Below are 18,938 nucleotides of genomic sequence, written 5' to 3' on the forward strand. Positions count from 1 at the left end.
TTCAGGGAGTTTTGATTCTGTTTGTACAGGGGCTAATGAGTAGCTTGGGACGTGAACAGCAACCCCAGGGCATAATTGTGAGAGCCCGATGATAGATTCTCGGTCCCCTGCTCTAATTATACAGGCAAAATTGGAATGGGAATGAGAAGAGGCAAGAACAGGATTTAGGTCCCCCATCAGATTAATTATATCATTTTCCCAAGCGGTGACACCTTTTGAGGATTAGCAAAAAAGGCAACAATCACCTCCACCAGGAAAGAAAAAAAGACTTTAAAAAGAAGTATAAAAATGAAGTAGCCGAGCTTCTGTATTAGGAAAGCTGTGCCCAGACCCGTCGCTGCAAGAGCAGCGATCACAAAGCAACCATTCCATACAGTAAAACCATAAGGCACTGATCACATTCCGCTCGTCACAATCATCACATGACTAAAAATTGACATTCATAAATTAAAAACATCGCTGTACATGTTAAAAAGGCAATTTTCCCATTAAAAACAGATTCAGATTCCCAGTTTCAAGAATTTTCCTGCCCCTGGCCCCCACCAGGCATCACCGTCCAGTTAGAAGTTCACGCATCTCACAAACATCCCAAGCAAAAGCTGAAGACAACTGGTTGAGAACTTATTCAGTGATCCTATGAACATCAGCATCAGATGTCAGAGGTGTCAGTCAGCCATCTGCTGGCTGCAGTACTGCTAAATGCTCTAATACTCCCACCCTAAGTGCAGTCATGCGATTTTAGAGCTCTCTTGCATCTATAATGTACAACTCAACTTCAGAACCCTGGAGTATAAGGTCCCCTATGCAGCCATAGGGAGGGGAGCACAGGGGAGACAGCAGCGTTTTCTTCTTGGTACTGTTCCACGAGGCTGCTTCAGTCCCTGTCTGGAAGCCCCTATCTGAGAGCAGCCAGGTCCCTTAAATTCATCCCATTTATCCCCTGCTGGAGTCGGAAGCAGTTGCCCCACGAGGATGCAGTAAGTGACATTTCCCTCAGAGGGGCACCAGGCAATCCCATTTTGGTCAGTATTGATCAAAGTACAAAACACAATCTGGTAGTGAAAGTATTTGTGTCCCATCGCTGATCCCCAAAGCCGTTCCAAGTTCCTTTAGAGGCAAAGGATCTGTTAAGGCTTTTTTCCTCAGAGATCACTGTAAAGTATTACCTAAATATTGCACACTATTTGTCTGTTTAAATATTTAAAAAACAAAATCTCATTTCCCAGAGATTAGTAGTAATATTATTAATAAAAATGCTAAAAAAAAGTATTTATGGAGTTAACATCTCCATGCACATCTACTGGAATATGAGACAGTTATTAGCCAGGGACAGCAGAGGTCCATGTGTGCAGAGATTTAGCAACAGGATTTTTGAAACAAGTGGACTGCACAAATTCCAAATACATTGCCCTTTCTAAAAGCTACAGTGATTGTAAATTGAGACTACCAATGAAGTGCACTGTATGCTTTTGCCAGCACAACAAAGCATCAAAATGCATTGCACGACAGCCTCTCTAATGTCAGTTTTAAACACCTGACCTGTAGTCAGGACACCCAGAAATAAATAAGTAAGGGAAGAGCAGTGAGAGCACCCAACAGCAGACCTCAATGTGACTGCTGACATGGAGAAGCTGCTCAGCTGGGACAATCCACCAGCCCTGGGGACTGGCCAGCTTCGAGCAGCAGCTCCGTGATGTGGATGGTCTCAGGACAGGTATTTGGTATTGTGATACCAAGCTTGCAAAGGCAGGTGAATCCCATCTCACAGAGTCATTTTGAACTAGTCCAAACCTGGAAGATGTAACCAACAAGTCTCCCAGGAATCTGATTAGTGTCCCAGACATCAGGTCCAGACAACAGTCCTTCTGGAGGAAAGCAGAAGTCACTCAGCCAGCATCCGCAGGCGCCGCTCGTGCAGAAGCAATCTGATCTCCCTCACTATTAATGGTGAGATGAACAGGATGGTCGAACTCGTCTGTGGAAAGAAGCACATCCAGGAGGATCAGCACAGGGCAACAATAGCTGCAGTCAACCTGCACTCCAGAGAGCACTCGAGGGCTCCGTTGAAAGATTGGGGCTAAAAGCTACAACAAGATGCGCAGCAGTCACAATGCCTGAGCTTGCAAGGAGGCTGCTATGACCTCAGCTTATCGTGATTTTCTTTCCAGGAAGATGCTGAGCCCTTCACCTCCTCAAGAGCCTTCCTCCCGGCCATCTCTGCTAGCTACCAAATTCCACTGTCCGCAGAGATGCAGAGACGATTCCCGCCACTGCTACACTGTGGTAACGCCGAGGCGATCAGGGCTTGAACTGTCCCCTGGTGCTGTATCAGGACAAGGCATTTTAATTTTAAGTTTCAAGACCCTCATCAGTCATTCCACTAACCTTCAAGGGCTGACAAACAAGTAGCTCTCTGAAAACATTAGGGATTAGACAGCACGGAGATGAATGAGGAAAATGTCCTGCCTTGGAAGTCAGTCAGGCAGAGTGAACTTTAGGAAATGCATACAGGTATTTTTAGGTAAGTATTTTTGTACATCTGCCAAAATCCTCATTCCTGTTGAGCAATGTGACTTTAAAGGATCCAGAATGAACCCAGTTGATTTATACACCCTGAGGCAAAGGCACACCAGAGACCACTCTGATAACTGCATCAGAGCCTGTAGCTACTACAGAAGTAGACTGCACGCCTGGGACACCATGTTTCAGTTCTCACAAAAACTTGCCATTGCAAATTGAACTTGGTAGAAGAATAAAAACGGGGGGATTTCTTACCATTAGAATGAAGAAATAGAAAACCCACATCCATCCCAGGTTCTCTTGGATCAAAGACACTAGATACTGAAACAGAAGAGGAGGAGATGATTCAAATTGGGAAGATAAGTGTGACATTCAGACATCACTCCTTCAGAATCTGTGGGCTGTCAATGTGCCACAAAGAGCTGATCACAAACCTTCCAGCTGATCTTTTCCTGTCAAGACAGATGACTCAGGAGAGCAGCCTTTCTGTGTAAAATCCCATCTCAGCAAAGCAGAGACATCATCCTGACGTTTTACAGTAACTCACAGCAGCACAGAGACAGAGCTGAACTACAGCTTCAAGGGTGACAAATTGACTCCGCTGAATACTGGGGTTTTGCACAGAACACCAGGACATAAGTGGATGTAAGTACTCTCAGAAGAGCTAAAAGCTCTACAATGGCTTATAAATCAGACAGGACACATTTTTAAGAGCTGTGCAACTACTGACTACTTAACCCTTCATCACAGGCAAGACACTTCAGACTATAGCCTGTTCTGAACTGCATCCTTCTTCCATAGGACTACGCAGTCTGTAAAAGAAAATGTATTCCTTATTAGCAGATTTATACTCAATTGCTGCACAAGGGCTTCCTTTCTTCACCACTGGTTATATTAGCACAAAGCAGGATCTGAGTTTCCAACACATTCATTGTGCTTTTGCTGTTACTCACACACCCCCAGAATGACATCATGCTCGTCTCTGCTGAAACAAACTCCCATGTTAGAGTGGGAGGCAGGTGGAATTTTTCAGAACTAAAGACCCAGTTTTTATGACGACGTAGGTTTCAATGGTATGTGTGGGGGAAGGCAGGAACACTGAAGACAATGTAGTAAGAAAACAGAGTGCAACAGTGCACTTCAATATGTCCACAAGGCACCTACCTCCATTAAGCACGGAAAATTACAAGTGGCATCTTTCCTATGAGACAGAACGATTGTATTTACCAGGCAACAAGTGACAAGCACAAAGCCAAATTCCCTCAGAGAACAGAAGCTTGTATGCCTTGCCTAAACCATTGGTATTACACCAGCACTACAGAGTGTCTGGAATAGAAATGGCTCCAATCCTCCTGCTAAGTCCCCTCATCCCAAAGCACCACTGTATTCTCAAATACAAGAATTAACTTTGTGGGAGAAGTATAAATGCCCCCAGTGGGCACGCTGTCTGCTTCCTCTTCTGCAGCAGTCTGCTCTTCAGGCCGCTGGCAGCGTGGTGTAAGAACTATCCAAGTAAGTGGTGCCAGATTTACAGGCTGTAAGAGATATCCGCAAATAAAAAGGGGAACCACAAATAAGAGCAAAATTGAAATTGCTTTGTAAACACTGCAGCATTCATAATGGGTGTTCTAAACGTCTTCGGTCCTGTAGGTAAAGTTTTCTGTAGATTTTGTTATAACCTTTGAGCAAAAATCCCAAATAAATTTCAAAGCATTTTATTCTCCCTCTTTGTGAAGCTGACCTCCTCCTGCTTTTTCCAGTTCAGGATATGAACGTTTCAGACTCATTGGATTTATGAAATTGCTGTAACGACAGGGCTAGAAATATTTAGTTTAGTTCTCAGTTCAACTTCTGCCACTGGAGCGTAAAACATTCTCATGGTTGTTTGTTCAGCAAATACCATACACACACACTGTGTGCAACAGAGGAGTGAGCTAACATCTGTAACCACAACAGACCCTTCTCCTTCCCCTCACCTCACCTGGCCTACTGCAGCACCAATGCTGCCAGTTCCATCCACGATCCCCGTGACCGTTGCCAGAGCCTCGCTGCTGCCTCTCACCAGATCCTGGCGTCCCAGGTCAGCAGAAATTGCAGAACTGATCATGTTAGAAGGGCCTCCAATGAAAAATCCTGAAACAGCCAAGAAAACGGCCTTGGTGCAAAACAAGGGGACAGATTTTCAACAGGACATCTTCAAAACATGGATTCCAACGGGCACCGCTCGGGATTAATTCTAGGACCAGTGATCACAGACTAACTGCAGCCAGAAGCTGATCATCACTGCTGAGGAATACAGTCCTGACACACCTCATGTACCTGGAGCATGCACACACAAATTGCCAGCCAGCACATCTTCATTTGACAGCACAAGCGAGGCAGGGAGATGCGGCACATTGAAACAGCTAATGTTTAACAGTGTGCATATGGAAACCCTCAACATGAAGCACTCACACACACACACGTCCCCCATGCTACAGCCTCATCACCCAAGGGCTGGTGGAGGGAAGGAAGAAAAAACTCCATGGAACAGCAAGTTCTGAAGTAGGAGTGTTGGAAAAGAAAGGCTCTATTCATGCAGGCTGATCTTAATTCCATAACACAACATCATACATCTCGTAGCACAAAAAGCTCGTGGCCCTTCACAAAACACAGGGCATTCAGGGACCTGACAAACACCCTCAAACCTGAGCCACAGCCCACAACTTTGTATATGTATACCTACTTCTCTGCTACAGATTGTTGCTCCTGCAGCACAGATAACAGCAAGTAGCACATCTTTGCCCCACACAACAGATCACTGCCAGATATTTTGGCAGAAATCCACCTCCATCATATTGAGCCAAGGCAGGTCCCTATAGTCACAAGCCATTCTTCTGTACAGTTTACGTTCCATACTTCCCTCTGTTAGGCAAATTTTGTTCAGGTACATTCCAAAAGTAACATCATTTGGCCTCAAATTTTACTCATTCTGCCAAGTCAGCAGAAATGATAGTACACGCAAATGCATTACCACAACTTAAGCCTGATTTTTCTACAGTGTATATACACATACATCATAAATTGATAAAAATGTCTACTGGCATAACAGTGGCATTTTAGACAATACCTGTAATTGTCATGATCACAGCATTGATAGGTTTGCTATTAGGAGAACCTGCAGGAGAAAGAATGGGTAAGTCTTAAGTAAAAGAAATTAACTTGAGAAGGTCATTTATTTAGGCTTAGAAAGAAGCATGCAAATATCCAGTTAGAAACACTTGTTCAACTATCTATGAAGTAACAGTAGCTTTTATGTGGCTACACTTCCACACAGGTTAGTATTATAGCAAAGACACCTGGAGATGGAAGGTCCGGAAGTTTCCTGACAGCACTTGAGAAGCTTGTCCCCTATTTCACTATTAAGTTTGCCTGGCCTTGGGTTCTGGCCCTTGTATGCCTTTTTTTTCCCCCACTACAAACAGCCATTTGTGTCAAAGACAGAGCACTCTCCTTGATGCTCCTCAATACAAGAATTCTCTCTGTCTTTCTGTGGAATTAGACTAAAACTCTCCCAACATATCTCCCATTTCCAGGCCATGCCTGGGCGATCTAAGGGTTCTGCTTGCCTTTGTAGGAACAGCACTGTTATGTACACACAGCTGCTTTTCCATCACAATTCCTCAATGTTTCTCAGGCATTCTTTTCCCCAAAACCTCAGTTCCAGGCATATTCTGAACTCCTTACTCACTACCACAACTTTGAGCCCCCACATGACATAGTTACCACACGTAACACAAGTTGCAGCCCTGTTGATATATTCTCAGTCCATTATCACCCTTACGTGCAACACACATCTCCATCAGTTTGGATAATAGAAACTTAATTGTTAGTGCAGTAACTCTGTGTTGCACGTCTGAGCCTTCTGCATACCTTGCACAACTGCACTTTTTGAGTTGAGCACCAGACACCTGGACCTCTGGCTGCCCTGCCATCTAGTACAAGCTTCACACTTCATCAGCAATAATACTGTATTTGCTTCCAACTCACTTTTGACAGCAAGGAGGTAGCAAAAGATCTGGCAAAACTTCACCAAACTCCACCAAACCCAATCTTTGCTATCTAATGGTTATACCTCACTAACTTTCATTTGAGACCATTTGAGCAAGCCAGCATGCCTCTGAAAAGGTGCAGTTTACAGGTCATGTCCAGCTGTGGCAGTGATTTCTGTCTACAGATCTCAACGTGCTCTGTAAAAGCTGGCCTGTAATGCCACCTCATTTTAGAGGAAAATACAAAAGAATGAAAGGACTTAAAAGCAAGTCAAATCACTCTGGAATCACTGAAGAATACATCTCAGTGTACAAACCTGATGCTCATAGAAGAGCTTCATAGACATTTCACAGAAATGAGATCTGCCTATGTCAATATTCCCGACAGAATTTTTCTAATAGCCAGCCACCAGGAGATGGATCTACTATATCAAGGAGGCAGGAACTCTTTGATTTTACCACATTCAGAAGAGTAAGAGGTAAAGCCTAAGATCTTCTGCCTCTTTGTAGTATATAGGTATACATTCTTCAGCACATATCTCCCCCAGATTCTCTTTCCTCTTACTACAGGGACATGCCTCATACTTCCTGCTCTGCTAGTTGTGGTTTTGATGCAGTGACAATGCCAGAAATCTTCCAGACACTGGAGAGGAATTAGTACCACAGCTTGTCAGCGTAGGGAAATCCAACCACTCAAAATGTTTTTTCCATCTCATTAATCAGATAATGGATTTCTTCCTGTGCAGTGTCACGCATGAAGCAAAATAAACCAAAAGGCACCATCCTGGTTCAGGAGCAGCTTCAAGACCAGAAAACATGATTAGAACAGGCTGTACTCTGCCTTCTCTAAGCAGCACCAAATGAACATCTGATCACTATGCAAAAGCATACTCACGGCTGTATCCAAAGAGAGAGCCTACAGCAAAGAGGAGGCTAATTGCTAGCACTGGGGCTCTCTTTTGTAGCACATCAGAAATCAAGCCCTGGATAGTTCCACCTGCAAAAAAGTAAATCATCATCAGGCTTAGGGAGCTAACACTTGAACAAAACCAAGCCATATCACTGAGGGCAGCAGTCTGATTAACGTATATTTTCTCTGTGATCCTGAAAGCGATATCTCCTGCCCTTACACCTCAGTCACAGAGGCAACAGTCCACCTAAGTGGCCCCAAAAGAGCAGGGAAAACTACTCATGCTGCTTTCTTAAGAATTTGTTGCTTTTTTCCTTCCCCCTCAGGCATGCAACTACCCGGTGTTTCTGCTTTCTTTTCCCTTCCCCTGTAGCAGCAACCACAACTCTGAATGTGAGCAAGCTTAATGCTGTGGCTAGTTCCCTAAACTGAAAGGGCAGGAAAAAGGCAGCTCTTTTTCACAGGGAAAGCATTAAGCACACAGGGGGCTCACGCTCCCTGCTGTCTCACCTACTTAGGGTAGGTGCAGCTAATTGCAACAAATGTTGATAGCTGACACAAATCACCTTATGCATCACCACTACCTCCATAGGAACTGCTACGCTGGTAAGAACTACAGTGTTTGAGAAAGCCTAATTTAGAGAATGCCACAGAGGCAGAAAAACTGACACTGAAAAGACCCAAACAAGGATGTATGCTCTAGGAAAGCTCACTGGACAAGGTGATAAAGCAAGAAACTGAACACAGGAGTGTGGAAGCCTAATCACACAGACAGTACGTTCTTTATTCTGGAAAACTAGCACATTTTGCAGCTGGCAGAAAAAATGCCATTCCATTTTATTTTACTGAAGATAACAGAGCTATGCCTGCTCTATTGAGCTCTGTACTGAGTCTGTTCTTATAAATACGGGACAGAAGATATAGTACAGCACTACACAGCGCAGACCTCACCTCTCCCTCAGGGGTACCTGTCAGAAAGGAAGCAGCAAGCAGTTGGGATGCTGTCTTTTGTAGCTGGCACTTTTCAGGAAGTCCCAGGAAGTAAAGAGAAATGCCTGCTGGGAGTAGTGTCCAAGAATATGATGGCATCCTCTAAATCATACGTGATCTATCTGGGTGGTTAATATAACTCTACATTTTAGAAAATGGACAAGCACAGACATACATAAGAAGCCTATTTATATACTCAGCAAACAGCTAGATTGCAATGAATGTTGACTGCTCCGAGCTGTATCTGCTGTCTTTCATTTTCAAATGCTAGCAGAGCAGTTGCAGAAGATGTCACCGCTCCCCTGCTCACTCACCGATGATTCCTCCCACATCATACCAGATGGAAAGCTGGTCAGCTTCTGCTTCTTTCCATCCAAAGTTGTTGCTGAGGTAGAAGGGCAGCCAGAAGAAGAATGAGTAATTCACCAGCTTCAGGCAGGCATAGGCCAAAGAATACTGCAACAAAGAGTGGGCCAGAAAGCAGTTAGCACTCGAGAAAAGCAAAAAGCATTTCTGCTTCTTCCCATAAAGCCCTGTAGCTAACTGAAGCTCTCAGGAGAAAGTGCTTCTGCATTTCATATAGGAAGGCAGCATCATGAAAGCTTAATGATGAACATCAAAGGGAACCCAGGAGTACAAAAATCATTGTCAGGAAGGTTATTTTCTTGTCAGTAAACGCAATGGGTTAAAATGCTTCCAGTGCAATCTTGAGAGAACTGACACAAGGCCTCAAAATAAATAAATAAGGAAATTTAATATTTAATTCACCTTCTAAGGAGAAGGGCGTTAACCATATGACATGAAACAAGCTTGAAATTTAGTCATCTGCACATCATGCTGAGCAAAATTATGTGAAGTAGATCCTCTGTGCTACTTTTTGTTGTTCAGAAGGTTTGCCTGCCTACAGCACCAGGAGAGAGAAAAGTTTCATTCATAATCACCAGGCAAGTACTCCAGGACAGGTTTATTCCAGGAAAGTTTGGCCAAAGCTAACCCTCCACACGCAGCAGCTGAGACAACCTCCTCCTTTTGGCTGCTGAGCTCAGCTTCTCCTTAGCCAAAAGGAAATCTCCTTCTGTCGATCTTTCCTATGTGGCAAAGGATCTTTCTCTGGCGTCGCTGGGCCAGCATGCCACAGGATGAGGCACACTATTTCCATAACGCCTCGTGATATGCACTGACACAGCAGTTAAGGGATCCACATTTGAAGGGATGAATGAGGATGAAGGTGGAAAAAATTACCTGCTAGGATCAAAGCTTTTGAGAAGAAGGTGGGCTTGAATTTTAAAAAGCTGATTATTCTGACACAAAATCAGCTCTTCTGAAATTCTTTTAATACATCATTACCAGCTGCACTGGCAATGCTCTGCCACTTCTATAGGACACAAATTTTCACCATGTAAGACACAGCAGTGTTAGAGTTCTCCTGGCTCTGACCGTGAACAATCGCACTGTACAGAGGTATTCATTACAACACACTTAGAAACTGTCACACAGATTGATCAATTCAACACTGAATTTCTGGAGGTCCAAGGCAAAACTGTCTATGCTAAAACTCTTCCAACCATACAACTCAGCAGGAGAAGAAAAGAACTACAGAAAAATAAATAAAATCCCTGTAGGATTTTAACAGATCTTCGGAGGTTCTCTCAGTGTTTGGTTTCTCACTCACTCATCTGACAGAGAACTCTGACATAAGACAAAATTCATACTCAGAGGTGTTCACATCGCTGGGTTAACACACGCTCTCAAAATCCCAAGCACAGGAACATCATCATCAGTTGAAGAGTATCTCCTCATATTCTGGTCAATGAAAAGAAGCCACACCAACTGAGGCAGCTTCCACCTCTGCTAAGAAATAAAGGCTCTTATTCTATCAGCCCATTCTTAGCACCACCAAAACCAATCCATCCACTCACTCCTTCTAGGTCTTGTGTTGCCTTAATCACAACAGCAAACTGCTTAGCCCCTTAAGGGTACCTGACACTATCACCCTTTCAGTAGTTTTACTTCATGATCAAATCCAAATGGTTCACACCTATCACTGAGTCAGCCACCCCACTTGCTTCAGCATACTGACTCTAGTATTCAGGGGGCATACAGCCCACTTGCACAGAAAACTAACATTACTTTTTAATATCTGTTTTATTTTTTCAACTGGATCACATCAATGAATCAGGCAATACTGCTGATCCAGAAGTCCAAGTTCTCATGCAGGGGGACAGGATGAAGACATGGGGAAATTGCATCACCGTGCCTTGTTTCCAGTTATCTCTTTAAAAATACCTACTTTGGCTCATTACATCACCATCACATTGACTAAGGCTTTTTCAGGCACAGCCTTCTGTTCTAAAGCAACTAAAAAAAGCACACCCAAATATCAGCACCACAGAGTTTACTGTGATGCTCTGCCAGCAATAAGAATTCAACTTCTCAGGGTAGTCCAGTTACCTCAGCAAGAAAAGTGGCTTTACTCTTTACCTCCCTGTAAATTCACCAGCAAAAAGGGCAGGACCTCTATGGCCCTCATTGGCTCACCACATTGACTAAATGAAGCAGGAATCCAATGGGAAGTCCATATCAGGACAGTATTACAGTGCATGCACACAGAGATAACTGCCCCAATCCTAAGGTTTTAACAGGAAAAGTTGACAAATATACTAACAGTCAATATGTTAACAGTCACAATAACAAATGCAGACAACACAAAAAGTCACATTTATATTTAAAAAATAGAAGTTGGATCCCACTCAAGAATCTGTGTTCTCACCAGTACTACACCTGGAAGACAACACGCCTGGAAAAAGCCAATGGCCTTTGGCTGGCTGTCAGTATCAGCTGCTTGGATCGAGTAATTGCCTTCATCGTCATCTGCATCATCATCGCCCATTAAAGGTCTGTTGGCATCTTCCTCAGCACTGCCTTCTTCATCTGCTCCAAGCTCAGGAAGGCCTACGTTACACAAGGGATATGCAACAGGAACAACGGACCACAGACTGTTCACTCTCTCCCCAGTCTAAAGCCACACTCTCTTCTTTTAAGCAATTTCCCCTTCTAGAAGTTCCCTTGCTCTCCCATTCCTCCATCCTCCTTTGGTTTAGAAACATTTCTAGATGGTGTTCTGCAATGTCAACACTGCAGATGCCTCCTCTGGAGTGGAAGGCTTAGCAACTGCACTAAGCTCACTGGGATGCTGAACACTTTTATGCAGATTCTTTCAGTGCTACCAACTTCATAGCCTTTGCAAGCAGCTGGGAAACCTCTTCCATGTCCCTGTCAAAGCCTGAAGAGTCTTCTGTTTTCCTGCTACACTTTGGCTTGCCTACCATCATCCCAGAGAAGGACCATATCCTGGGAGCTGTTTAACTGGCTGCTGGAAACCTGCACACCAAAAGCATTTTCTCTTCTACTGCCCAGCTAGGGTTTGCCATAGTTCTTTTCCCTACAGTATTTCATGAGCAGCTTGCTTACTTTTTCTTAATAAACTATTGGCTTTTCAGGTGAAGGAAAACTCAGAATTAGGCATATCCTAACAGAAGGATTAGAGGTAGGCTGTTTCATTTTGTTTTTTAAAAAATCCAGACTCAATACAGATGATGCATTATGACATGTAGTGTGATTTTGGTAAGAACATTTTCTGTATTAAAGTGCAACACAATTTTGTAAGAATCCTGAGGATTAGTGCTGTCAGAACAAGCAGCACTTTCAGTACTACATGGAAATCTGCAAATCCGCTTCCCATGAAAGAACTGAAATACTGCAGCCCTCTTGTACTTACCCACTTCCTTTGGTGAAGTCAGGAGCCCACAGAAGACGATCACTCCCCCGGCAAACTGGACTGAGGCAGTCACCAAGAAGGCATACTGATGATAAATAAAAAATATGTTATTTTTCAAAGGCTTGTAGTCACTTGGGCTTCCTTGATCAACGAGGGCCTCTCTATATCCTGACCCTGACAGAGACTAAACGTAGTTACAACTCAGACTACATCCATAAAACTTGGAAACAAGTGACCTCTGCATATCCTGAACAGACTTGGTTCTATCTAGGTGACGGAGGAAGGAGCTCACCCAACACAATCACAGATTTAGCTACACTGGAAGGCAGTGCTTAAAGGAGAGGCAAACATCAAATTCAGACCATCCTGCTCAAGGGAGTCTTTTCAATCGGGTCCTGAAACACTCCAAAGGCAGACGCTCCAGGCTCAGGGAGCCTGTTCCAGTGCTTAACTGATTTCACAGTTAAACGTTTATCTAAATTCTAGCTGAAACCTTCCCTGGTTCACTTTATAGCCACTGTTTTTTGCTCTCTTACTGTGCAACCCAGAAAAGAACATGACCCTGATTTCTCATGAATCTCCACACAAGCCTACTGTTTGGCGCCCAGTAACGTTTCCCTTCTCAGCCCTGTTTGCCTGTCTGTGCTCCAACATGCCTTGGTTCCCTGGGTTGAACTGCCCGCGTCACGTATTACAGCAATATAAAGCATGGCTGGCCTCTTCCCAGCAAGAAACTGTATCTCTATCTGTCACAACTACACCACTACTCAGTAGCAATGAACTCAACTTCAGTAAGATCCTGTGACAGACATGATTCGATAAGCATTTTAAGCCACTCCAATCAGAAGAGAATACACTCAGCATTAAGACTCTTCAAAAACGTCAACCACGTTGCCGAGAAGTCTCAATTTCATTCCTCCCAAGTCTGAAGGGTCAGGAAAGGAATAAGATTCTGCTCTGCTCCCTGCTTCCTACCACAGAATTACTTGAGACGAAACTGGATGTTCAGATAAGAAGAAAAGTATTTCTAGTTTCTTGTCTTGAAAAGTAATAACTTCTGCATAACTCAACCAGGTACGCAGGCCTAACTAGAAGCCAGACAGCAACACCTACCTCATAGCCGTACTTGAGAACGCAGGAGGCAAGGAATGCCCCAAGGATATTTCCCACAGATGCACAGGCACTCCAGAGGCCAAATACAAAACCTCTACTGCAGAAATGGAAGAGAATTTGGAGGGGAGGATACAGGGAGGGGTGATATTAGGAGCGAGGCAGACAGATAACATCAGAATGAACTTCAATTTACTCAAAGTTACAACATTCTCCAAGCCAGCTCCAAAGAGAATCAAAGGTCTCTTAAAGCAAAAAAAACACGAAGTAACTTGGGGACACCAAATAAATAAACGAGAAATGTTCTGTTCTGAAACACCTCTATTACAGCAGAGATGAACTGGCTTACAAGCTATGGCTATAGCTCATTATAGCTCATCATCCCCCAGTGACAGACTCAACGCTCATAGAAATCATTTTCCACTTGAACTGATTAGTGATAAGTGGTCAGAACCAGGTATTCCACTGGCAAGACAAATTGAATTCAACCACTCTGCACTACATAACTTTTCAAGTTTGACCTTGTGCCTGTTAGCTCTCATCAAACTGATCCACGGAAGAGATAATAGAAACAAGTAAGGCATCCCACACAACTTTAATTCTAACCAAAACGTTGGAAAAAGAGAGTTATGCCTTTTTGGTTTGAGACTTCCAGCTCAGCCAGCTACTCAGCAGGTCAGAGAAGTGAGTCACCGTAGAAATCTCAGCTTACCCAGCCTTTCCAAACCAATTGCCCATGACAGCAACCACACAGGGCCAACCAGTGGATTGCAGCAAGCCGTTCACAACCCAGAGACAGCAGTAGAACCATTTGTTGTAGAAATGCAACCACTCTGTCAGTGTGCCAAAGAAGAATACCTAGGGAGGAATAACAGTAAGAGATAATAATAGACCAGAAAAGAAACCACGAAGCTACTCTCGGAAGCTGAGAGTGAGAAGTAAAAGCATTTCAGGGAGAAGGTCCCTGGCAGAGGCAGGCATGGTATTGTTTGGGAAGTGGCTCACAGCTGACAGCGCCCTCTGCTGAGCCACCGCAGCACCAACTCTAGAGCCCAAACAACTCGGGAGGGAAACACACCGTTTTGGCACTTGTGCTCCAAAAGACTTATTTTTGTAAACGACCCAGTCACACCCAAAGAGACAAATGCTTTTAGCAACAATGCTAGAAGCCTGGCAGCCTCTTGATTCGTTACTGCACTGACATCTGAAACCACAGGTCTGCACTCGAACACAAAACCTCCAGTAGCTCTTTAATCTATGCGAAAATTAACATAAATATTACAGCCAGATTACAAATTACTACAAGCTCTAATCCCAACTAGCCAAAATAAACACACTGTGCTGGATGCACATCTGCCTGTGATCATGTGTCTGCAGAATGCAACAACCCACAGTGGGCTCCACAGCCAATGGGCAATCAAGCACTCTCCATGGTTTACATTAATTCAGCAGCTGGAAAACCACAATGAGATAAAACTGATTCTTGCTCATCTGCAGTGGCTCCAACTTGAAGAATGCTTTTGTTTTATGCAGTCATTCATTTCTGATGTACACCCTGCTGCCAATTACAAAATAAGCAGATGAATGCTCAGTACTGTTAGCACTCCCTTTAAAGAAGGCAGTAAAAGTTGCACCTGCAGGCAGAAAAACTTGATGCCAACATATGTGTGCTTGGAGAACAGTTGGAACGCCAGGCGGTCCCGAAAAGTCCAAATACACCGATCTTGTGCAAAAGCTATTCATCAAGTCTCTAGCCAGTGCCTCAAACATAGGCATTTCCTTCTGACACAGTATCCATAAATAGAAATTTCAGGAAGAGCTGAGTCATCCAGTGCATTGGGACCACTGAGGTACAGCTACAGCTCAAGGCAAGGATCGCACAGAGTCTCCTCTTCAAAAATAGATCCCTATCCAGATACCATAACAGAAGTACTTCTAACTCACACCAGGATGTTCCGACTTACCACCAGAGCAGATGAACACATGCCAAAAGACAAAACCCAGCGTAAATTCAGGCGGTCTCCAACAATGCCACTCACAAAGAGACCCTGAGAAGGAAACACAACGACAGATAAAGCCACAAAATGGGCAGCTGTTATCTACAAGAATTAAAACAAAGAAGAGGGGGCAAGCTGACCCAAATGTTTCTGTATCAACTTACAGGTTGGTTCTAGCCACTTCCTCTGCCACCAAAAATATCCCTGCTTTTCCTAAGTTGTTCATTCAATCTCTGACGTTTAAAAATTTCAACAGAGCTTTTGGAGAGCTAGAACTACACCTCCCACTCACACATGAAAGGGGTGTGAGAAATGTTGAAGTGACAGTACTTCTCTTGCACTTGTCAACAACCACATTCACATGGGACACAGGCACAGACACACACAATCAAAGGAAAAAAAAAACAGCTCCTGAACCAAGCTTTTTAACTGCATTAGTGCTAGGCAAGTCCAAGAAGGTCCTGTACACCTGCTCCAAATGTAGGTGCAACCATCTTTCATCAGATTCATCCAAAGCTCAGCAGCTCTGGGTTAGTTTTACTCACCACAGCATAGGAAAACAAAAAAATGGTGTCCAATGTTCCCAAGAAGAGAGTTGCTTCTTCTGCATTTGGAAATAAATGGTTGCTGTTCCAGAGCTACAAGGAGAAAATTGTAACAGGTAAACAGGAGAAGCACAGCTCATTACATTCTTTTTGATGTAAACCCCAACTCCGAAGCAGAAGAGCATCTGGCCTCAGCAACCAACTACTCTTCCAACACCTGAATCAACAAATTAAGAACAATTCTCATGTGATGTATAGCAGAAAATGCCCAGTACCTTTTTGTTTCACTTCTAAATGACAAACCAGCAAGCCAAACGAGAAATGCAACTTCCACCTGGATCAAGACAAGTGACTGGAAAACAAACTCTGCTTCTAACAAGTGCACAACTGTTGACAGCTTCATACATGCAAACACTGATGCGTATCTTAATGAATAATACAATAAAGGCATATTCTGTTCTATGTGCAGTGCCTCTCCTGTAGATATCTTTCTGTCTTCACTAAATGAATAATTCCCTTAAAGTCTTTGTGGCAGCAAGCACAATAAGACATGACAGACCATAAAAGGAAAGCAGGGAAGAAACAGACTGGATAGAAACTATGCATGATGAACTTCAGTGGCTAATTTTTTGCGTTAACCTACATTCAGTATGATCAAACAAAGGAAAAGCTTCAATTGTTCCCAAACTAACATTACAGACATCAGTGGGAAAAAGCAAACTTTGAGGATGACTTGAAGAATGAATAATGTTTATTAAAAGAGTGCTTCCTCCGCCCTTTATCCCCACTAGAAAAACAAGCAAACAATCCAAACCTGGCCTACAAGTGCATCTAACTCAACCATTGTCAGTTTTAGTTCGATTCTGCCTCCCCAAAGGAACATGCTATACAGACAGCACCAATTACACATCTGCTTAGTTTAAGGGAATTTTGATACGGCCAATCAACACAGCTTCTGCATGTCTCACGTGTCAAAGAAAACCAATACAGACCCTGAAAAACATTTGCTGCCATTTGAAGCCACCAACACCTACTTATAGCAGTAGGACTCAATTTAACAGATTCCTGGAGTTCCACAAGCTATTAAGTGTCTTAGAAAGGTAAGAGAATCACACCTTTCATCACTAGGCTTAAATTCATTACAGAACACCCCAGACGACTTACAAATCTGTAAAGACTGAAAAGTACAGATCTAATAAAATCATGATAGGGTCACTAGCACCAGAAAGCCAGAGGCAGTATGTTACAGCATTGTAACCCCATTCACTGCTATCCTTTATTGCCTCTGGCACTTCAAAGCAGGATTCCTCCTTCCCCCTCCCTCACCTCCTCCATTCAGCTGGCTACATCAGCAGGAGGGTGTCCCAGTTTCCATTAGAACACTAACTTCCTAACAAACTTCTCTCTGGGAACCACGAGGAATGAGTTCAACAACAGCTGGTGATCCAGAAAACTACAGTTCAGAAACCTGAAGTTCTCACCCACATTCAGAGAAGCAACCCTGACAGAAAGAAAGATATAAAAGAGCCTCCTGAGCAGCACAACCCAAGCATACTGGAAGTTACCCATCTTTCTTGGTACTTGCTAATTACCTCATCTGGCCGGAGCTCAAAGGTTGTGCTATTTAGGCAGGACGGAGTCCACTGGCTTGAAATGCTGACTTTGACATTACTGAATGTCTTTCTGGAAGCGTGGAGCAAGGAATAGCTGACAGAAAAAAAAACAGAAGCACAGGTTGGCCAAATCTTTCCTGCAGGTCACGTGAGAAAGGATAAGACTCAATATTTAGGCATATGCTCATAACAGACAACTGACGTTTTGGAGATGGCTACTAGCAATGGGAACCCAAAATTATGGGCAGGCACTGATTTTAGAGAAGCAGCAGCATGCACCCTGTGCAAAACAGGGTCTTGACTGGAAAGGAGCTCCTCTTTTCAAAACAGGAATTACAAATCTTGGGAAAAAACAATGAAGAGAAAATAGAACACAATGATCTTGCTAATTAATCACTATTATAAGATTGCTTTCTAAGACAAAACATCAGTGGCAGTATTGCTGTGAGGTACCAAGAATACTGGCAAAGTAAAGTTTCTACAGAGGCGGAATGTTTCTCCAGCTGTTGTTAACTGGCATAACACACGAGCCTTAGACACAAACTGAGGAGATCCTCAGGTCTGAAGCAGAAATCTCTCTGTTCCAGAGGTCCATCATCCTCTGCAAACAGTGTTTGCAGAAGAGAGGACCTCAGAGGCAAGAATGCATTCCCTTAGTTGCACCAGGCATTAAATGAGTTCCAAGCACGAGATGCGCCCCCCGCCCCATTTCAGCACCTCCCCACACACCCCACCCAGGCCAACCCTTCTGCCATGGGCTGAGTTCCTGGCACAGTCAGTCCTGCCTTTGGTGAGGGCTCCACTTGTAGCTGGATTCCCCAAGGGCACAGCACGTTTCACTTTGCTACTGCAGGACTCCCAGACCAGCTGTTACTATTGGCTTTTGAGTTTGTTTCCAAGGCTCAGAGCCAAAATTAAGAGTACTGCCCTACTTTTGCTCTGTGCCTCCCCAAATTCAGTGAAACAAACACCTCTCTGCAGAAAGACACTCAGTCTACCTGAAGAAGGTCAGCAGGAACACGACAACATGATGGTGAGTGCAACGGGACACCAGGCCCCTGTTTGCAGGCTGTCTTCCCGGCACAGCCATGGCCCTGCTCCTGCCCTTGGCAGCAAAGCTGGTTGGTGCCTAGGTCATTTTGTCTTCTTGCTTAAACAGAAGAAGGTGGGGAGGGAGAAAAGAAGAAAGCATGTGAATTAAAATACAAGTACAAAACACAGTGCTGTTCATCAAACAGCTGGAATTCAGCAGGAACAACTCTGCAGTATTCCTTCCCCGTTCAGTCCACATTTCCATCCACCTCATCAGCTGTACTTTCCTTGATCACTTGTGTTTTTTCACTCCCATTCTCCAAGCTCCCCATGGTCATCCCCCAACCCATTTCTTCCTCGTGCTCCACAGTGCCCCACACCAGAGGAGTTCCCCCAACTGCAGCTCTTCCCA

The 18,938-nt window shown here is 43.9% G+C and overlaps 1 protein-coding gene across 1 annotated transcript; it reads right to left on the reverse strand.

Annotated features, from left to right (window-relative positions):
- Positions 1-593: 593 nt before the first annotated feature.
- On the reverse strand, positions 594-18,668 carry SLC37A3 (solute carrier family 37 member 3). Its single transcript, XM_065743154.1, has 14 exons — positions 18,493-18,668; positions 17,474-17,588; positions 15,882-15,974; positions 15,304-15,387; positions 14,052-14,197; positions 13,343-13,439; positions 12,230-12,314; positions 11,222-11,403; positions 8,766-8,907; positions 7,447-7,548; positions 5,630-5,677; positions 4,502-4,653; positions 2,776-2,841; positions 594-1,975 (listed from the first exon to the last, which is right to left on the reverse strand). The coding sequence occupies exons 1-14, from the start codon at positions 18,582-18,584 to the stop codon at positions 1,883-1,885; spliced, it is 1,497 nt and encodes a 498-aa protein (XP_065599226.1). The 5' UTR covers positions 18,585-18,668; the 3' UTR covers positions 594-1,882.
- Between the last annotated feature and the right edge of the window lie 270 nt (positions 18,669-18,938).

Source organism: Cyrtonyx montezumae, unplaced genomic scaffold (assembly GCF_038088225.1).
Source record: "Cyrtonyx montezumae isolate F1298 unplaced genomic scaffold, pur_monq_1.0 scaffold_3, whole genome shotgun sequence".
Taxonomy (NCBI): Eukaryota; Metazoa; Chordata; class Aves; order Galliformes; family Odontophoridae; genus Cyrtonyx; species Cyrtonyx montezumae.

Coding starts and splice junctions, on each gene's coding strand:
- SLC37A3 (XM_065743154.1), bottom strand. CDS start 18,584: ATGGCTGTGCCGGGAAGACAGCCTGCAAACAGGGGCCTGGTGTCCCGT. Junction 7,549..8,765: donor TGATGTGGGAGGAATCATCG/GTGAGTGAGCAG, acceptor ACTTTTTTGCAG/GTGGAACTATCCAGGGCTTG. Junction 5,678..7,446: donor CTCTCTCTTTGGATACAGCC/GTGAGTATGCTT, acceptor TTTCTCCTGCAG/GTTCTCCTAATAGCAAACCT.